The 20,302-nt window shown below is 33.8% G+C and overlaps 1 protein-coding gene across 12 annotated transcripts in view; it reads right to left on the bottom strand.

Annotated features, from left to right (window-relative positions):
- LOC130450202 (TLD domain-containing protein 2) overlaps window positions 1-20,302 on the bottom strand; it is a 235,304-nt gene that overhangs the window by 138,078 nt on the left and 76,924 nt on the right. For 7 of the 12 annotated variants that reach the window (XM_056788453.1, XM_056788454.1, XM_056788461.1 and 4 more), the window contains exon 3: window positions 16,082-16,338. The exons of the other annotated variants lie outside the window; for them this stretch is intronic. In XM_056788453.1, the coding sequence (XP_056644431.1) occupies window positions 16,082-16,338 (257 nt within the window). The remainder of the gene's footprint in view (window positions 1-16,081; window positions 16,339-20,302) is intronic. 12 annotated transcript variants of the gene reach the window in all.

Here is a 20,302-nt window from a genome sequence, read left to right as displayed (position 1 = left end):
GCAAAAACGTCCGCATTTTGTTGAGAACATCAAGACAAAGCACCAACTCACACATCCGATATTGCAATGGAAAAAATTGAGTTTGAATTGCTACCTCATACACCTTATTCGTCAGATTTAACCCTCTCGGATTATTTTCTGTTCCCAAACTTGGAAAAATAGCAGGGTCGTCAAAGATTTTTAAAACAATGAAGAAGTGTTGTCTTAAGCAAACTTATTGCAACATTTGAGCGAAGGAATCAAGCAAAAACGTCCGCATTTTGTTGAGAACATCAAGACAAAGCACCAACTCACACATCCGATATTGCAATGGAAAAAATTAAGTTTGCATTGCTACCTCATACACCTTATTCGTCAGATTTAACCCTCTCGGATTATTTTCTGTTCCCAAACTTGGAAAAATAGCAAGGTCGTCAAAGATTTTTAAAACAATGAAGAAGTGTTGTCTTAAGCAAATTTATTGCAACATTTGAGCGAAGGAATCAAGCAAAATCGTCCGCATTTTGTTGAGAACATCAAGACAAAGCACCAACTCACACATCCGATATTGCAATGGAAAAAATTAAGTTTACATTGCTACCTCATACACCTTATTCGTCAGATTTAACCCTCTCGGGTTATTTTCTGTTCCCAAACTTGGAAAAATAGCTGGGTCGTCAAAGATTTTTAAAACAATGAAGAAGTGTTGTCTTAAGCAAATTTATTGCAACATTTGAGCGAAGGAATCAAGCAAAATCGTCCGCATTTTGTTGAGAACATCAAGACAAAGCACCAACTCACACATCCGATATTGCAATGGAAAAAATTAAGTTTACATTGCTACCTCATACACCTTATTCGTCAGATTTAACCCTCTCGGATTATTTTTTGTTCCCAGATATGGAAAAATAGCTGGGTGGTTAAAGATTTTTAAAACAATGAAGAAGTGTTGTCTTAAGCAAATTTATTGCAACATTTGAGCGAAGGAATCAAGCAAAAACGTCCGCATTTTGTTGAGAACATCAAGACAAAGCACCAACTCACACATCCGATATTGCAATGGAAAAAATTAAGTTTACATTGCTACCTCATACACCTTATTCGTCAGATTTAACCCTCTCGGGTTATTTTCTGTTCCCAAACTTGGAAAAATAGCTGGGTCGTCAAAGATTTTTAAAACAATGAAGAAGTGTTGTTTTAAGCAAATTTATTGCAACATTTGAGCGAAGGAATCAAGCAAAATCGTCCGCATTTTGTTGAGAACATCAAGACAAAGCACCAACTCACACATCCGATATTGCAATGGAAAAAATTAAGTTTACATTGCTACCTCATACACCTTATTCGTCAGATTTAACCCTCTCGGATTATTTTTTGTTCCCAGATATGGAAAAATAGCTGGGTGGTTAAAGATTTTTAAAACAATGAAGAAGTGTTGTCTTAAGCAAATTTATTGCAACATTTGAGCGAAGGAATCAAGCAAAAACGTCCGCATTTTGTTGAGAACATCAAGACAAAGCACCAACTCACACATCCGATGTTGCAATGGAAAAAATTAAGTTTACATTGCTACCTCATACACCTTATTCGTCAGATTTAACCCTCTCGGGTTATTTTCTGTTCCCAAACTTGGAAAAATAGCTGGGTCGTCAAAGATTTTTAAAACAATGAAGAAGTGTTGTCTTAAGCAAATTTATTGCAACATTTGAGCGAAGGAATCAAGCAAAAACGTCCGCATTTTGTTGAGAACATCAAGACAAAGCACCAACTCACACATCCGATATTGCAATGGAAAAAATTAAGTTTACATTGCTACCTCATACACCTTATTCGTCAGATTTAACCCTCTCGGGTTATTTTCTGTTCCCAAACTTGGAAAAATAGCTGGGTCGTCAAAGATTTTTAAAACAATGAAGAAGTGTTGTCTTAAGCAAATTTATTGCAACATTTGAGCGAAGGAATCAAGCAAAATCGTCCGCATTTTGTTGAGAACATCAAGACAAAGCACCAACTCACACATCCGATATTGCAATGGAAAAAATTAAGTTTACATTGCTACCTCATACACCTTATCCGTCAGATTTAACCCTCTCGGGTTATTTTCTGTTCCCAAACTTGGAAAAATAGCTGGGTCGTCAAAGATTTTTAAAACAATGAAGAAGTGTTGTTTTAAGCAAATTTATTGCAACATTTGAGCGAAGGAATCAAGCAAAATCGTCCGCATTTTGTTGAGAACATCAAGACAAAGCACCAACTCACACATCCGATATTGCAATGGAAAAAATTAAGTTTGAATTGCTACCTCATACACCTTATTCGTCAGATTTAACCCTCTCGGATTATTTTTTGTTCCCAGATATGGAAAAATAGCTGGGTGGTTAAAGATTTTTAAAACAATGAAGAAGTGTTGTCTTAAGCAAATTTATTGCAACATTTGAGCGAAGGAATCAAGCAAAAACGTCCGCATTTTGTTGAGAACATCAAGACAAAGCACCAACTCACACATCCGATATTGCAATGGAAAAAATTAAGTTTACATTGCTACCTCATACACCTTATTCGTCAGATTTAACCCTCTCGGGTTATTTTCTGTTCCCAAACTTGGAAAAATAGCTGGGTCGTCAAAGATTTTTAAAACAATGAAGAAGTGTTGTTTTAAGCAAATTTATTGCAACATTTGAGCGAAGGAATCAAGCAAAATCGTCCGCATTTTGTTGAGAACATCAAGACAAAGCACCAACTCACACATCCGATATTGCAATGGAAAAAATTAAGTTTACATTGCTACCTCATACACCTTATTCGTCAGATTTAACCCTCTCGGGTTATTTTCTGTTCCCAAACTTGGAAAAATAGCTGGGTCGTCAAAGATTTTTAAAACAATGAAGAAGTGTTGTCTTAAGCAAATTTATTGCAACATTTGAGCGAAGGAATCAAGCAAAAACGTCCGCATTTTGTTGAGAACATCAAGACAAAGCACCAACTCACACATCCGATATTGCAATGGAAAAAATTAAGTTTACATTGCTACCTCATACACCTTATTCGTCAGATTTAACCCTCTCGGGTTATTTTCTGTTCCCAAACTTGGAAAAATAGCTGGGTCGTCAAAGATTTTTAAAACAATGAAGAAGTGTTGTCTTAAGCAAATTTATTGCAACATTTGAGCGAAGGAATCAAGCAAAAACGTCCGCATTTTGTTGAGAACATCAAGACAAAGCACCAACTCACACATCCGATATTGCAATGGAAAAAATTAAGTTTACATTGCTACCTCATACACCTTATTCGTCAGATTTAACCCTCTCGGGTTATTTTCTGTTCCCAAACTTGGAAAAATAGCTGGGTCGTCAAAGATTTTTAAAACAATGAAGAAGTGTTGTCTTAAGCAAATTTATTGCAACATTTGAGCGAAGGAATCAAGCAAAAACGTCCGCATTTTGTTGAGAACATCAAGACAAAGCACCAACTCACACATCCGATATTGCAATGGAAAAAATTAAGTTTACATTGCTACCTCATACACCTTATTCGTCAGATTTAACCCTCTCGGGTTATTTTCTGTTCCCAAACTTGGAAAAATAGCTGGGTCGTCAAAGATTTTTAAAACAATGAAGAAGTGTTGTCTTAAGCAAATTTATTGCAACATTTGAGCGAAGGAATCAAGCAAAAACGTCCGCATTTTGTTGAGAACATCAAGACAAAGCACCAACTCACACATCCGATATTGCAATGGAAAAAATTAAGTTTACATTGCTACCTCATACACCTTATTCGTCAGATTTAACCCTCTCGGGTTATTTTCTGTTCCCAAACTTGGAAAAATAGCTGGGTCGTCAAAGATTTTTAAAACAATGAAGAAGTGTTGTCTTAAGCAAATTTATTGCAACATTTGAGCGAAGGAATCAAGCAAAAACGTCCGCATTTTGTTGAGAACATCAAGACAAAGCACCAACTCACACATCCGATATTGCAATGGAAAAAATTAAGTTTACATTGCTACCTCATACACCTTATTCGTCAGATTTAACCCTCTCGGGTTATTTTCTGTTCCCAAACTTGGAAAAATAGCTGGGTCGTCAAAGATTTTTAAAACAATGAAGAAGTGTTGTCTTAAGCAAATTTATTGCAACATTTGAGCGAAGGAATCAAGCAAAATCGTCCGCATTTTGTTGAGAACATCAAGACAAAGCACCAACTCACACATCCGATATTGCAATGGAAAAAATTAAGTTTGAATTGCTACCTCATACACCTTATTCGTCAGATTTAACCCTCTCGGATTATTTTTTGTTCCCAGATATGGAAAAATAGCTGGGTGGTTAAAGATTTTTAAAACAATGAAGAAGTGTTGTCTTAAGCAAATTTATTGCAACATTTGAGCGAAGGAATCAAGCAAAAACGTCCGCATTTTGTTGAGAACATCAAGACAAAGCACCAACTCACACATCCGATATTGCAATGGAAAAAATTAAGTTTACATTGCTACCTCATACACCTTATCCGTCAGATTTAACCCTCTCGGGTTATTTTCTGTTCCCAAACTTGGAAAAATAGCTGGGTCGTCAAAGATTTTTAAAACAATGAAGAAGTGTTGTCTTAAGCAAATTTATTGCAACATTTGAGCGAAGGAATCAAGCAAAATCGTCCGCATTTTGTTGAGAACATCAAGACAAAGCACCAACTCACACATCCGATATTGCAATGGAAAAAATTAAGTTTGAATTGCTACCTCATACACCTTATTCGTCAGATTTAACCCTCTCGGATTATTTTTTGTTCCCAGATATGGAAAAATAGCTGGGTGGTTAAAGATTTTTAAAACAATGAAGAAGTGTTGTCTTAAGCAAATTTATTGCAACATTTGAGCGAAGGAATCAAGCAAAAACGTCCGCATTTTGTTGAGAACATCAAGACAAAGCACCAACTCACACATCCGATATTGCAATGGAAAAAATTAAGTTTACATTGCTACCTCATACACCTTATCCGTCAGATTTAACCCTCTCGGGTTATTTTCTGTTCCCAAACTTGGAAAAATAGCTGGGTCGTCAAAGATTTTTAAAACAATGAAGAAGTGTTGTTTTAAGCAAATTTATTGCAACATTTGAGCGAAGGAATCAAGCAAAATCGTCCGCATTTTGTTGAGAACATCAAGACAAAGCACCAACTCACACATCCGATATTGCAATGGAAAAAATTAAGTTTGAATTGCTACCTCATACACCTTATTCGTCAGATTTAACCCTCTCGGATTATTTTTTGTTCCCAGATATGGAAAAATAGCTGGGTGGTTAAAGATTTTTAAAACAATGAAGAAGTGTTGTCTTAAGCAAATTTATTGCAACATTTGAGCGAAGGAATCAAGCAAAAACGTCCGCATTTTGTTGAGAACATCAAGACAAAGCACCAACTCACACATCCGATATTGCAATGGAAAAAATTAAGTTTACATTGCTACCTCATACACCTTATTCGTCAGATTTAACCCTCTCGGGTTATTTTCTGTTCCCAAACTTGGAAAAATAGCTGGGTCGTCAAAGATTTTTAAAACAATGAAGAAGTGTTGTTTTAAGCAAATTTATTGCAACATTTGAGCGAAGGAATCAAGCAAAATCGTCCGCATTTTGTTGAGAACATCAAGACAAAGCACCAACTCACACATCCGATATTGCAATGGAAAAAATTAAGTTTACATTGCTACCTCATACACCTTATTCGTCAGATTTAACCCTCTCGGGTTATTTTCTGTTCCCAAACTTGGAAAAATAGCTGGGTCGTCAAAGATTTTTAAAACAATGAAGAAGTGTTGTCTTAAGCAAATTTATTGCAACATTTGAGCGAAGGAATCAAGCAAAATCGTCCGCATTTTGTTGAGAACATCAAGACAAAGCACCAACTCACACATCCGATATTGCAATGGAAAAAATTAAGTTTACATTGCTACCTCATACACCTTATTCGTCAGATTTAACCCTCTCGGGTTATTTTCTGTTCCCAAACTTGGAAAAATAGCTGGGTCGTCAAAGATTTTTAAAACAATGAAGAAGTGTTGTCTTAAGCAAATTTATTGCAACATTTGAGCGAAGGAATCAAGCAAAATCGTCCGCATTTTGTTGAGAACATCAAGACAAAGCACCAACTCACACATCCGATATTGCAATGGAAAAAATTAAGTTTACATTGCTACCTCATACACCTTATTCGTCAGATTTAACCCTCTCGGGTTATTTTCTGTTCCCAAACTTGGAAAAATAGCTGGGTCGTCAAAGATTTTTAAAACAATGAAGAAGTGTTGTCTTAAGCAAATTTATTGCAACATTTGAGCGAAGGAATCAAGCAAAATCGTCCGCATTTTTTTGAGAACATCAAGACAAAGCACCAACTCACACATCCGATATTGCAATGGAAAAAATTAAGTTTACATTGCTACCTCATACACCTTATTCGTCAGATTTAACCCTCTCGGGTTATTTTCTGTTCCCAAACTTGGAAAAATAGCTGGGTCGTCAAAGATTTTTAAAACAATGAAGAAGTGTTGTCTTAAGCAAATTTATTGCAACATTTGAGCGAAGGAATCAAGCAAAATCGTCCGCATTTTGTTGAGAACATCAAGACAAAGCACCAACTCACACATCCGATATTGCAATGGAAAAAATTAAGTTTGAATTGCTACCTCATACACCTTATTCGTCAGATTTAACCCTCTCGGATTATTTTTTGTTCCCAGATATGGAAAAATAGCTGGGTGGTTAAAGATTTTTAAAACAATGAAGAAGTGTTGTCTTAAGCAAATTTATTGCAACATTTGAGCGAAGGAATCAAGCAAAAACGGCCGCATTTGGCTAAGAAGAAAGTGTTGTTTCATCAAGACAGTGCACACATCCCATAATGCAGTGGAAAAAATTAAGTTTGAATTGTTACCTCATACACCTTATTCGTCAGATTTAACCCTCACGGATTATTTTCTGTTCCTAGACTTGGAAAAATAGCTGGGTGGTTAAAGATTTTTAAAACAATGAAGAGGTGATGTCGGCATTAATTGCTATTTTGAGGAGCTTCACGATTCTTAATGAACATCGTTTGGAAAAGTGTTGGGAGCTAAAAAAAGATTCATTTTTTTAATTTGTTGCGCCAGGTACTTCTGGGATCATCCACGTACTTATGAATTTTTTCAATTAATTTGTTTTGAACAATTTTCCAACCTTCTAAGTAGCGTTTTCCATTCGCAAAGATTTGAACTATCGATTTACGTAAAAAAAATTCATCCAGGTACTTTGGAACGACAGCTCCCGAACTAAATATTCTACACTAGAAAAAAGGTAAAAACCTATAATTGTTTTTTTAATGATTCTTTTGTTGACAATGAGAAGCATGGAAACTTTTAAGGTATTTAACTAATAAATATATATTCTATTTTTAGAATTTTATATTTATCTACCTCGTGGTGAAACAGCTATAATTTATTGTATTAATAAATTCTTTGCTGATATCTGAATGTTGAATATATGAACATACAGTAACAAATCACTGTCGTTCTGCAAGAAATCATTTTCTTAATAAATATTTCCGTTCAAAGTCATCACACATATTTATGTCGACAAATAGGTTGTTGTTAAATATGAATGAGGATTAGTAACAAGTATATAACAACAACAGATTGTGCGTACTGCATCAATAAACGCTGAAATTGTCTGAAAACATTTCGAACAGATCAAATTTGTAATTTTGAGTGTGTGGAAATGATTTTTAATTATACGGTCGTGCTCGAATTATTAGCCTAATATAGACAGAAAGATAATAAAAAAATTATTACAATTATGATTGTTTTTAAATATATAACCCCTTTGTTCCCACACAGTTTTCAAAACTAAAAAATGTCACTAGAAAAAATATTATGCATCTTTAGAGTCAAAATTTTCGTACACCGCCTGTTTAATTTCATCGTCACTGTTAAATCTTTTGCCTCTTAACTCGGTCTTCAACTTTGCGAACAAAAAATAGTCAGATGGGGCCAGATCAGGGCTATATGTTATTCAATCTCTATGAAGCCACATTCGTGTACAGTAGCCTTGGAAAACGAGGACGTGTGGATAGGAGCATTGCCCTGAAGCAAGCTCACACCTCGGTCAATTTTTCCACACCTTTTTTAGATTTTTAGACGTAACTGCCTTAGTAAGTCTAAGTAATATGCTGTGTTTACGATTGTATTTGATTTCTTAAAGTTTATCAAAAGAATACCCTCGCAGTCCAAAAATATTGTGGCCGTAACGTTTTTGGTGCTTTTCGTAACTTTTGCTGGTCTATGTTACAATTTTTTTTTGTTTTTAGACGTCGCTCCGGTCATTTCAAACAATTTCTTCCAGTTTTCTGGAGTAGTCACTGTCACAGAGCCTCTCCCGCGCGAGCCGCGTCCCCAGACCAATTTTTAAATGTTGAAAATGTACACAAGTCACCGAAAACAGCTTCAATTTTTTGTTTTTGTAAAAAAATTCATCACATAGCTCTACTGTAATAAAGTGGAACGAAATGTTGTGTAAAGCTTGTCATTGACGCGTGCATAAAGATTTTTGCGAGCACACTCTATTTATTAGATGAGGCCAAGAACGTATTTGACACTTTGCCGGATCATCAACTGATTTTGCTTTGGGATTGACAAATGTGTAACAAGGAGGTTTTATACAAATATTTTAAAATAGCCTCTCGTATTGAATAAAAATATTAATAGTCCAAGAAATTTAAGAGACGGATTGTCAAAAGTAAATTCCACGTAGATTTTTTAAGTTACTTTGGAGTAGTCGAAGTAGATTTGTCAAGATTGTTTTGGAATTATCCTCTATTAACGGTGCAAAAATTAATTTCCAGTTCAAAAAAATTTTAAAATCAATAGATGAATACATAAAGCAAAAGTTATAATTTATATATCACTAACTAAAAAGAGAAAATAAGCAATAAAAAGGATTGGTAAATAGTGAATACAGTTTATTCAGTCATCAGGTCTACAACTTTAAATGTTTAATGTCTGAGAAAGTATTTGAATTTTCTATCGTCTACCACAATACTTATGACCTCTATATTGTTTGTATTTACGAGGATGCATTGATATTTAGTTAGCCTAGACCATAGCAACGAACAATAACTTATTAGAAGTGTAAGTGTAAAGTTTGACGTCAAAAAAGTAAACCAGAGTTACGCTATAAATTAAAAGAAAACAAATATCTACCGAAATTGTGAAAATCGAAAAATTGGTGTATAGAGTCATCATCAAGTACCTGTATTTAAAAGGGTTAAGAGGTAAGCAGATTTACGAAGATATGATTAATACCCTTGGTGATTAATGTCCTTCGTATGCGACCGTGAAAAATTGAACTGAAAGCTTCAAAAGAGGGAAATTTTCCATTGAAGATGATGACCGATCGGGAAGGCCAGACCCCGAAAATATCGATGCAGTTCATGACATGATTTTATCAGACCGTCGAATTGGGCTACAACGGACATCTGAAGAACTGAATATTTAATACGAACGCATTTATCATATAGTTCACGTCAATTTTGACATGAGAAAAATTGCTGCAAAATGGATCCCCAGATGTTGACCAAAAGAGTGCAAAAGTAGAAGCATCGTGTTCGTCTGTGCTCGATTTGAAAACGATGTAGACTTCTTAAACCGAATTGTTACTTTGGATGTGTCTTGGGTACATTTCTACGATCCAGAAACAAAGCAACAATCGATGGAATGGTTCTCCAAGACCTAAGAAGTTTGATGTCCAAAAATCTGCTGGAAAAGTTCTTGCTTCAGTTTTTTGGGATTCCCATGATTGATTATTTGGATAAGGGTAGAACAATAACTAGAGATTACTATTCGACATTACTGACCACTCTACGAGAAAAAAATTAAAGAGAAAATACGCGGAAAGCTATCCAAAGGTGTTTTGTTTTTGCAGAACAACAAAAATTCGTGATTTAGGGTTTGAATTACTAGAACACCCTCCTTATTCACCAGATTTGACTCCGCCCGACTATCATCTCTTTCCTCAACCGAAAAAAAGGTTAAAACATCGTAAATTTTCTCCCAACGAGGAGGTAATAAAAGCTGTGGAGGTCTGGTTTGCAGAGCAAGAAGAAACGTTGTTTTTTGAAAGGTCCAGAGACAGGTTGCAGGTTCGCTGTAATAAATGTGTCCAATTAAGAGGAGAATATGTTGGGTAATAAAATATTTTGACATTGAAATTTTGTTTGGTTCTATAGTAGGCTAAGAATTTTTCAATATATCCTCGTATATCTGACGCTGACGTGCATAATTTCTGTCACAAACTACTGATCTTACTAGAGTCCTTACCTCTAAAAAAAATTCTAAGTGGCGATCTCAATATCGGTTATTTCAATCTGAGTGCTGGTCAAGAATGTCTTCAGTCAATTTTTGATTCTTTTAGTATGGAATAACTAAGACTAAGTTCTAGTACGATAGATTATGTCGTGTCATCGTATGATCCAGAATCCGCAGACCGTATTGTCTTTAACTCAGGTCTCTCAGATCATGAAGCAGTGTTAACAAAATTTTCAGTAAAATCCAATACTACAAAAATGCTTCTCGCAAATTAAATAGTATCTTTTCGGGAAAAAGTTTTCAAAATTTTAAGGAAAGTTGTCAAACAACTGACTGAAACATGCTGTCTGGTGATGCGGACTTTTATCTTATTTCTATCTTTATTTAATTATTTTTATTTTTTAGTTTTTACAAGCTTTTGTCAACAAATTGTAACAATTTTTTGACAATAAAGTACATATCTCTGTCTCTCTTTTGTTTTTGTTGAAAGCCAACAAAATACGCAATTTCTTTTTCTGGTTATTTGTATTCAACAAGTTTTAATGCGAAGATGTATAATATAATCAGGAAAAATTGTAAATCTAACAAACACGTACACCGTACATACACATACAGTTCAGTAGACATGAACGTAATAAGAATTAAATTAAAATGCAATTCAAATAGGATTTTCAAAGTACGTGATGAAAATAAATTAAAATTTCATTCTATTGGTCCAAATAACTTAATAGAATTAGAGAACGATCTATTATTTTTTATATTAAATACCAGTGGGACAAATTAGTGTCTTCGTAAAGTATAAATTAGACAGGGAGCTTCTAAAAACTTAATGGTAAGTATACAGGGAAAAGTAGCAAGAGTATGGTGGGTGGTAAAACAATTCAATGTACACTTTATTTTTCTTCACATACGACCGTTTTTTTGCAATTTTCTGGAAAAATATAATACTTATTTTGATTAAATGTTGTGGTTAATAAAATAAAACAAAAAATTGTGTGTGTGTGTCAGCTCCGACGCACGACTGGAGTTTACTCCTTAAGTTCGATTGTCTAACCAGACGCAAAAAGAGTTTATTTAACTTAAAAAAGATTGGTTGATTGCCAGAATATTTTGGGCTTCCTTCATTAATTTTTTTTTAATCTGTAAGCTCGCGGTCTCTCGGCTGGAGTTTTTGGAGGTTTAGATTTTTTCCTAATCAAAAAATATAAAAAAAATTAGAAAATTTATAAATGCATAATTATAAAAATTTTAACCGACTTGATAAAAATTGATAAAAAAAGGTTTTTATAAACATTTTTTTTAAATTATTATAATTAATTTTTTATTTAAAATATAATATTATCTTATTAATGGTTATAAAAAGATAATTATGTCACTAAATCTTTTACATACAATAATAAATAGTACATGAAAATTATTTAAATAAGCTCAAAAATAACTTTTCGAAAGAAAATTATATAAAAACATTATTATAATGAAAAAATATTGTCGATTTTTCTGATAATATTATCGAATTATTTACTACAGTTGTTAATATTTAAAAATTATTTATAAAATAAATCATAATAACGTGGAAGAATTTATAGACATCAACAAAAAAATTAATTAGGTTAGAAATTTTCTATTTTATGTGGATGCGCTCGATAATTCATATTGGGTTGATTATCTAATTTTATGTGTTGTATATGAACTACATCGATAATTATTAAAATATTTAATAAATACAAATTGCACATGCTCATACATATAATACATGAATTATAACGTACCTTGCAACCACGTGTTTGTTAGATGTTCCGGCAATATCATCTACACCTCTTTCTGTCATAGTTATTTGAAAATACTTTCAGTTCACTTTAACGGAACACAATGATAATAAAACTTCACATTGACAGCAATATAAGTATGTTGACACTGACAAATGCGCACCAAATACGCAACGAGGTCATTCATCGATAGATTTTACTCCTCACATTTTTCTCATACCGGGCCCCTTATATATACAAATCGATTCTTAAGGAGTAAACTCCAAAAATGAATCCATTTTAAGTAAGTTCGCACTGGAATTCAGTCGTTTAAGTACCTTAAAGTGATGTCGGATGCACTCACATACAAACGACGAAGCAAAAGTGAAGAAAAGAATATAGTAATTTCATAAAATATCTCATTTTATTGGTTATTTAAAAAAAATCGAACCATACAGTTTCATGGACTACCACTACAAAAATCTTCTTCAGAAGTTAATGGACCATCTTGTGTGGTACACTAAAGCTTCGGAAATTAATAAATCTCAAGTAAATATCGAAATTTTTTTGGTCGCAACTGTCCTTTATACTCACAATTATCATTTAATTTTTTTACAGTGCTGTATTATGTCAGTTAATGCCGGATTATAAAATATTTAAAATTGTTATTTACTTACGAAAAAATGCAAATAAAAATGATTCTTTTAAGACAACGGTCTCAGGAGTACCTTTCCTAACAAATAAAAGACAAAAATTTTGGGCAAAAATATATTTATTTTTCAACATAGTCTCATTTTAGTTCCACACACTTTTTCCAACGATTTTCAATAAATTCGATACCCTTTTTATAACAAGAATCGTCAAGCTCCTCAAAATAGCCATTAACTATCTTTATTGTTGCAGAATCTTTAACCACCGAGCCTGGGAATAGACAATAATCTGAGGGGGCTAAATCAGGCATATAATGTGCAAGATGTAGCAATTCAAACTTTAATTCATTAATTTTGGCATTTGTAATAACCGATATGTGAACTGGTGCATTGTCTTGATGAAACAACACTTTCTTCTCAACCAAATGCGGTCGTTTTTGTCTGATTTCCTCGCTCAAATATTGCAATAAGTTCTCATAATAGTCGCCGTAGATAATAAATGAAAATTATCCCACGCGTATCTCAAAAAATTGTCGCCATGACCTTGCCTGCAGATATAACGATCGTTGCCTTCTTTGGAGCCGATGCTCCCTTTTCGAGTCCATTGTTTTGATTGTTCTTTTGCTTCGGGTGTGAAATGGTAAACCCACGTTTAATCCATGGCTATGAAACATTGCCAAACACTCGATGGAAACATCTTTACGACGCTAATTTTGTTCCACTGGGAGCAAACGCGGTACCCATCTTGCGCACAGCTTTCTCATGTCGAAGTTTTCAGTTAAAGTGGACTCACACTTTATACATGGTGATTATACGGGGAAAATGCGATAATTCGGATCTATTTATGTGAAACATTGCTAAACACTCGATGGAAACATCTTTACGACGCTAATTTTGTTCCACTGGGAGCAAACGCGGTACCCATCTTGCGCACAGCTTTCTCATGTCGAAGTTTTCAGTTAAAGTGGACTCACACTTTATACATGGTGATTATACGGGGAAAATGCGATAATTCGGATCTATTTATGTGAAACATTGCTAAACACTCGATGGAAACATCTTTACGACGCTAATTTTGTTCCACTGGGAGCAAACGCGGTACCCATCTTTCTCAGTTCCAAATTTACAGTTATTATGCAATGCATTAGATATCTGCTGGCACTTCCAATCGACGATTATCCAGATTTTCTTCAACATTTCTGGAGTCGTTACCTCATTTGGTCCACCACTGCAACGCTGGTCTTCGCAGGTCGTACGGCCTCGTTTAAACTCTGCTACCCAATTCTTTATTGTTGATAACGAAGTAGCAGTGTCTTCCAGAGTAGAAACTAGTTAAAACACTGGTCATCTCCAGGTCAGGCCAGGTACTTATGAAACCATCCTCGAATAACAAATCCATCGTCTGTTCCTTCTTCGATATCTTTCCTAATAATAGCTCTATATTATCTCTCCGCCTCTTTCGAGGTCGACCAATTGCAATTGAAAATCATAATATTGATATACGAGTTCTTTATAATCTCATTATTTAATTAATTTGAATTTTGAAATACTAATTCATAAGTAATATTCGAACGCCCACGTATATATAACGAGATACATTCAATGTTCCGTTATTGCGCTGAATCGGAAATGAAAAGTAAAACTGTAGGTCATTTAAAACGTTCTAATTCTTATGTAAAGATTAAAAATTTACTGCAAAGCTATTTAAATATACGTAAATAATTTGCAAATATACAAACAATATTTTCCCGTCATTGTGGTTAATTATATTAAGTTTATTTGCGAAATTAATTTAATAGAAAACCTCAACATGCAAGAACTTATTACTTATTTTTATTCTATTTTGTTTCTTGTCTTATATAAGTTTAGGTTTATTGAAATATATCGAGCTTCAACACATACTTCAAATCAAAAATTACTTCATTGGGTATGGATTTATTATTTCTTAAAATATTTTCCATCAAGATCGATAGACTTATGCATGCTTCGAAAACAATTGTCGAAGCAATGTATTTTCGATCTGCGGGAATAAAAAGAAATCACTGAGTGCAAGGTCTGTACGGCGGAAGACTCATCAATCAACCAGAACTGTCGTGGTGGAGAATGATTCGTCTTCTACGACTGGTTTCCCTGATTTAGAATTGCTACGTTGCCGTAATGGAACGGTGGTGACATGTCCAGTTATTCTGGAAAAACAGGCAACCATTTACTTCGAGGTGCTTCGTCCGCCAACAACTTTCATTGCCTTTGACTTGTCTTTTTTAGTTTTTAGTTTCTGGTTCATATACATAGATCGATGATTCGTCGCCACTCGACACGAGCTTTTTTTGAGCGATTATCAAATTATGTGGTATCAAAAGCGAACAAATCTTTTTGGTACTCAAATGTTCATGCACTATTGAATGTATGCGAGAGGAATGAATGCCTAAGTATGCCTCAATCTCACCGGATGTCATATGAGTATCTTGTAATATCATTTTACCAAGGCATCGTTATTTTCTGGTACAACATCCGATTTTGGACGACCTTGACGGATTTAATCCTGTAGCGAAGTGCGACCACGATTTAATTCAGAAAACCAGCGACACCACTCTGCTTTTGGTTAAACCATGTCTAAAGTCATACAAAATCATCGCACGAAATTGTTTGCGTTTTAAATCCATTTTTTCACCAAGCAGAATGTTATAGCACTCGTATGACAACACTTTCTGTCAAATTTGACATATTCACATAAGTGTTGCCGTATAACAAAAGTTGCAACCCTCGTAAAACTTCATTTTTTAAATGTTAAACGGAACTGTTATGTATGTGGGTTTTAAATGTAGCAAAAAAACGTGTTACAGATTTTTTTTGCTATTTTCGTAATAAGTGCATTCTACTACAATATGCTATTTAATTTTATGTTACATCAAGACAATTTTTTTGTTTATCTACTATTGAAATTTATTGCATTTTCATGTAGCCGCATCCCTGTCTGAATCCAACTTTCAAATGTCGAAATATTGTACGTAATTATCATATTTCATTGTAATTTATGATTAGAGAAAGAGCAATTACTAGAGTTGAAAGTACGTCGGATTGTTTAAACAAACAAACATAATTAACCGGGAGCAAAATATACATAAGATTAATTCAACAGAAAAAAAGTTATTGCCAAAAGGATTTATGTAAGATAAACCGTAATTATCATATTTCATTGTTATCATCTAATATCACCTAATAAATTAATGTTAACAATAATAGCAACAATTGCAGTTGGTAGTGAAGTGTTTAAACAAACATCATCCTTATCTTGCAAATTTTTATTAACAATAACAACAATTTTATTGACGTGGTAGCGGAACGTTTAAACAAACATATAATTGAACGAACATATTTACCTAGGCCACGGTTGATTAGCGAAAATATTCCACCAGGACGGTCTCTTCTGTCTAGCTTCCCCCGGAGAACCTTCAGGCAATTCTTCCGTGACGCCCTTTCGTCTTTTTCTTTCAAATTTTATCGCGTGCCAAGATTTTCTTCTACTTTTCTTATCCAATACGGTCGGGACGTCTTCGTCGATTTTCGGCCATGATCCGTCGTGCTGACGAAGAGTGATTGTTGTTTCTTCGACCCAAGGATCTTTTTCGTGGACAACCTGATCGAATTTTTAAGTTCATGTTACATCATTCATCATGTTTCATTTGTGAACTGAGCATTCGCGATATTAACATTATTGCTATTCCCTATATATCTGATTATTGTGCATCTCTAAATTCAGCACGATAATTTCTTGAAAAAATTATTATAAAACTTTTCCCAAACGATCCAATTCTTTCATAATTTCTCCCAACTTAATTTCGTCTCTAATGCACCCATATTACAAACTAGGGAATATCTAGGAATTCAAGATGTGGTGAGATGAATTTGAGAACGTAATTTGGCAAACCACCAAAAAGCGTCTCAATAGGAGGAGGCTAAATGTTCAGAATTGAACAGGACAAGATCCTATTAAAAGAAAAAAAAGAGGCATTACGATTTATATCGGTATCTGACGAATCTAATCGACCATCATCAACTTGATTGAATAGTTACAACAAATAACAAAAATTTTCAATGACAACTTCACTAACCTCCAAGAATGAATTAGAAAATCTCTGATATTAAAAGTGATATGGACAGAATATTGTAAAAAAATTCAAACCTCACTCGTATATTCTTCAAACTCTAACAAAAAAAGTTTCCAATAGATTTAATGGGAAATATGAAACCAAAGGTCACGATATTTACTTCACCATAGCCCTAAATCTTCTTCATCTAGTCATTTTTGAACCCATCTCACTATCCATATTCAATAATACTAATTTTTCTTCCCTTTCTTCACTTTTTTCGGTAGAAATCCACGGATTTGTCAGATAGAGACCTGGAATCAACCGAAAAGGATAATTCTTTGCGAAGACTAAGCAAATTAAGACGATTAATCAACGAATAACCACTCCACCATCCCTCACCACCATTCCACAAGCCGAAACATTGAAAAATTTCAAATTTCCAAAGCAGTGATTGAAATACATCTCCTGACCGATTTCTATTTGTAGCAGCTCATCAGAACAGTCTACAACATCTTTAATAAGCGAAGTTAAATTGGATGTGAGGGTTGTTTTAAGTTCAGATTAGAATTATTCGACGCAAAAGAGGTGATTTAATTTTTGTATAGAAGTTTATTTAACTACTATATTTCTTTGTGTAATTTATTTATAGTATAGTGTAGAGTTTAGACGATATATTATTGCAAGTGCTATAAACGCATTTCCCAGGAAAATAGCTTTAAACGCATTTCCCAGGAAAATAAATGAATTGGTCAAAACAACACGTAATTTAATGTTGACTCAACCATTAATATATTCTTTGTGGATTGAACAGCTGTTTTTAGAGAAAAAATTGTGGGCACTTAGTTTGACACTAAGCTCTAAACAAAAGTATTATTCTAAATAGTTTATACCAAGAAATTTATTTGATTTTTTTCTGATAATTTTCTTATATTTTATAGCAAACAATTTATTTTCCACCCACATGCAACGTATAGTTAAAGAAAATAATCGTTAATTATTTTGCCTATTTTCCAAATTCTGGACAATCCCAGATCTATCCTTTATATATATATATATATATATATATATATATATATATATATATATATATATATATATTGGTCTACAATATCTTATTGCCTTTTTATTTCTATATTATCAAGATTAATATTGGAAAGTACCAGATTTCTGTGTATTTGATATTTGGTTGTTGTTTTTCATATCATTGTTTACTTCGAAGTCGTTTCAAAGGTATTTCAAGGTTATTCTGACTAAAAAATAATCCAAGATTCCTTCTTTTCCAATTAGGGATGGAATGACTACCAGAAGAGTAGAAGACTATGTACAAGTCGATGGAAACGATGGTTAATTACACTCCGAATTGCTTTCTCATCCACCATATAGTCCAGATTTGGATCTCTTATGGGTTCTATACGTTGATCTCAAAAAAATGCTCGCTGGCAAGAAATTCAGCTTAAATGACAAAGCAATTGATGAAACTGAACTACAAGCACGGCATCGAGAAGTTAAAGAAGCGTTGGAATGATTGTATTAGATTACGTTGAATCGATTTTTGGCAAAAAAATGTGTTCTTTTAGTTAGTCACACGACTTATTGAATAATGTGTTAGGTTAGTGCGGGCTAATCGGATCTAAATTGGTCGTGGTTCACTCGGACGCACGAAGCCCATTGCGTGCCGTATCAAGTCCCCTTGAGGTTAGCGATCAGCTTGGCAAAATCCTCTCTATCTTGAGCTAGTCTAAATAACTGTCCTGCTTCTCTTATCCCAGTCCATTTTCTAATATTCTTCGACCAAGAGACTTCGTCTACGATCTTCATAATCAACTGGAGGATACTAAACCGTAAACCGGCTACCACGCATTATGTGTCCCAAATAAACTATTTTCCTGCATTTAATGTTATCCACCAACCCATTATGTTACTCAATAGACTTAATAAACTAAAGTTACAGTCTCGGGTATAGGGTAAATCGAAGTTTTAAGTTCAGAACACCCTTGGGATAATTTCATTATGTCACGAGTGTTTTTAAACCAGATCAAATATATCTTTTTGACAGAGCTGGACTGAGCTACAATCTAATCAATATTTTTTATAAAAAAGTCAGAATGTGTTTACTACCTACCTACAAATGTTCGATAGGATCTAAATCAAGATAACGAGCAGGACGTTTAAATCGGAATAATTTACAGTAGATAGATGAAAAGGTCGATCACTATTTCTATTGCAAATTGTAGTAAACTTTATGGTGGACAGTATATAATTGGGTTACTTCAAATATTTGAATATAACAAACGAAATGCAAACAAAAAATTATCGTCGAGACGCTAATGATCTTCGTATCAACTTACAGTACATTTTTAAAGTGGATCACAAAATTTACAGCGTGGAAAATTGCAGGCAGATAACATAATTTTTCCTCTAAGATATTAATCAATCGCACAAATAACACGAGTATGATAAAAACCTTGAAATTCGAGAACAAAGTTTTAAACATTTACTCTAATTATTATTATTATTATTGACTGCAAACATTTGCAATATAATTATTATTTATAGCAACCGGGCCGATTTTACATATGCACGAGACGATTGACAGTTGATTCTCTTAATATGACAAGTACATAAATGAATTTTTTTCACTTTCCTAATTTTTAGATCTTTCCATCTAATCTGATAGATCTTCAGTCAGATCTCTTATCTATAATTGATCAAAAAGTCATTTGTATGATATAAAAAATCTATTTCAACACTAATTGTTAGCGTAATTTAAGTTCTGAAAAACAAAATTTCTCGGGAAACTTACTTCTCTCTAGAGTGTCTTTTATATAGTATAAGGGAAAAAAGTTACTTATGACAATATCGAAAGTGGGGGCTTTCTAGATTTCTAGATAGATGTATCACTTCTTTTACGAATTATTATCATATTTATTGAAATCTACTAGATTCCTGTTGATCCGAATTAACCGAAAAATAATTTTCATAGGGAAAAAATTCTGATTGAACATTGTTTTTGCGTTATTTATGAATAACAGAAAATGTCTACGAAATCGAAACATAAATTTCAAGCCAAAGTTTAGCTCAACAGAAAAAAACAGTGGATCCGGATTTAAAAGGAGGCAGGAGCCAGTCAAATTGATAAACGATTGATTATAATTGGTAAATCACTGGTCTACTACACGAATCAAACACATGACAACTCTGGTTTCAAATCGTGTTCGTCCCGGTATTTTAAATACACAATTTTGTTCATTAACAACGCACCATGTCACCCAAACAAAATGGCAAAATTAAAACTTTATTCCTCCCACCTAATGCTCTAGTACAGTTTATGGACCAAGAGGTTCTCCAGGAAATGAAATTAGCTTATCGTAACGAATTTCTTCAATAAAAACAATCAAGTTAGTGACAGTGGAAGAGGTAGCTCATTAGTCAGCTGAGGCATGACATACATTTACTGATCAGGCTATTAGGACATGTTGGAGGAAGCTGTGGACTTTCCTTGAGATTATT

The sequence above is a fragment of the Diorhabda sublineata genome, chromosome 11 (genome assembly GCF_026230105.1).
Source record: "Diorhabda sublineata isolate icDioSubl1.1 chromosome 11, icDioSubl1.1, whole genome shotgun sequence".
Taxonomy (NCBI): Eukaryota; Metazoa; Arthropoda; class Insecta; order Coleoptera; family Chrysomelidae; genus Diorhabda; species Diorhabda sublineata.
This window is presented reverse-complemented; position numbering and strand designations above follow the sequence as displayed.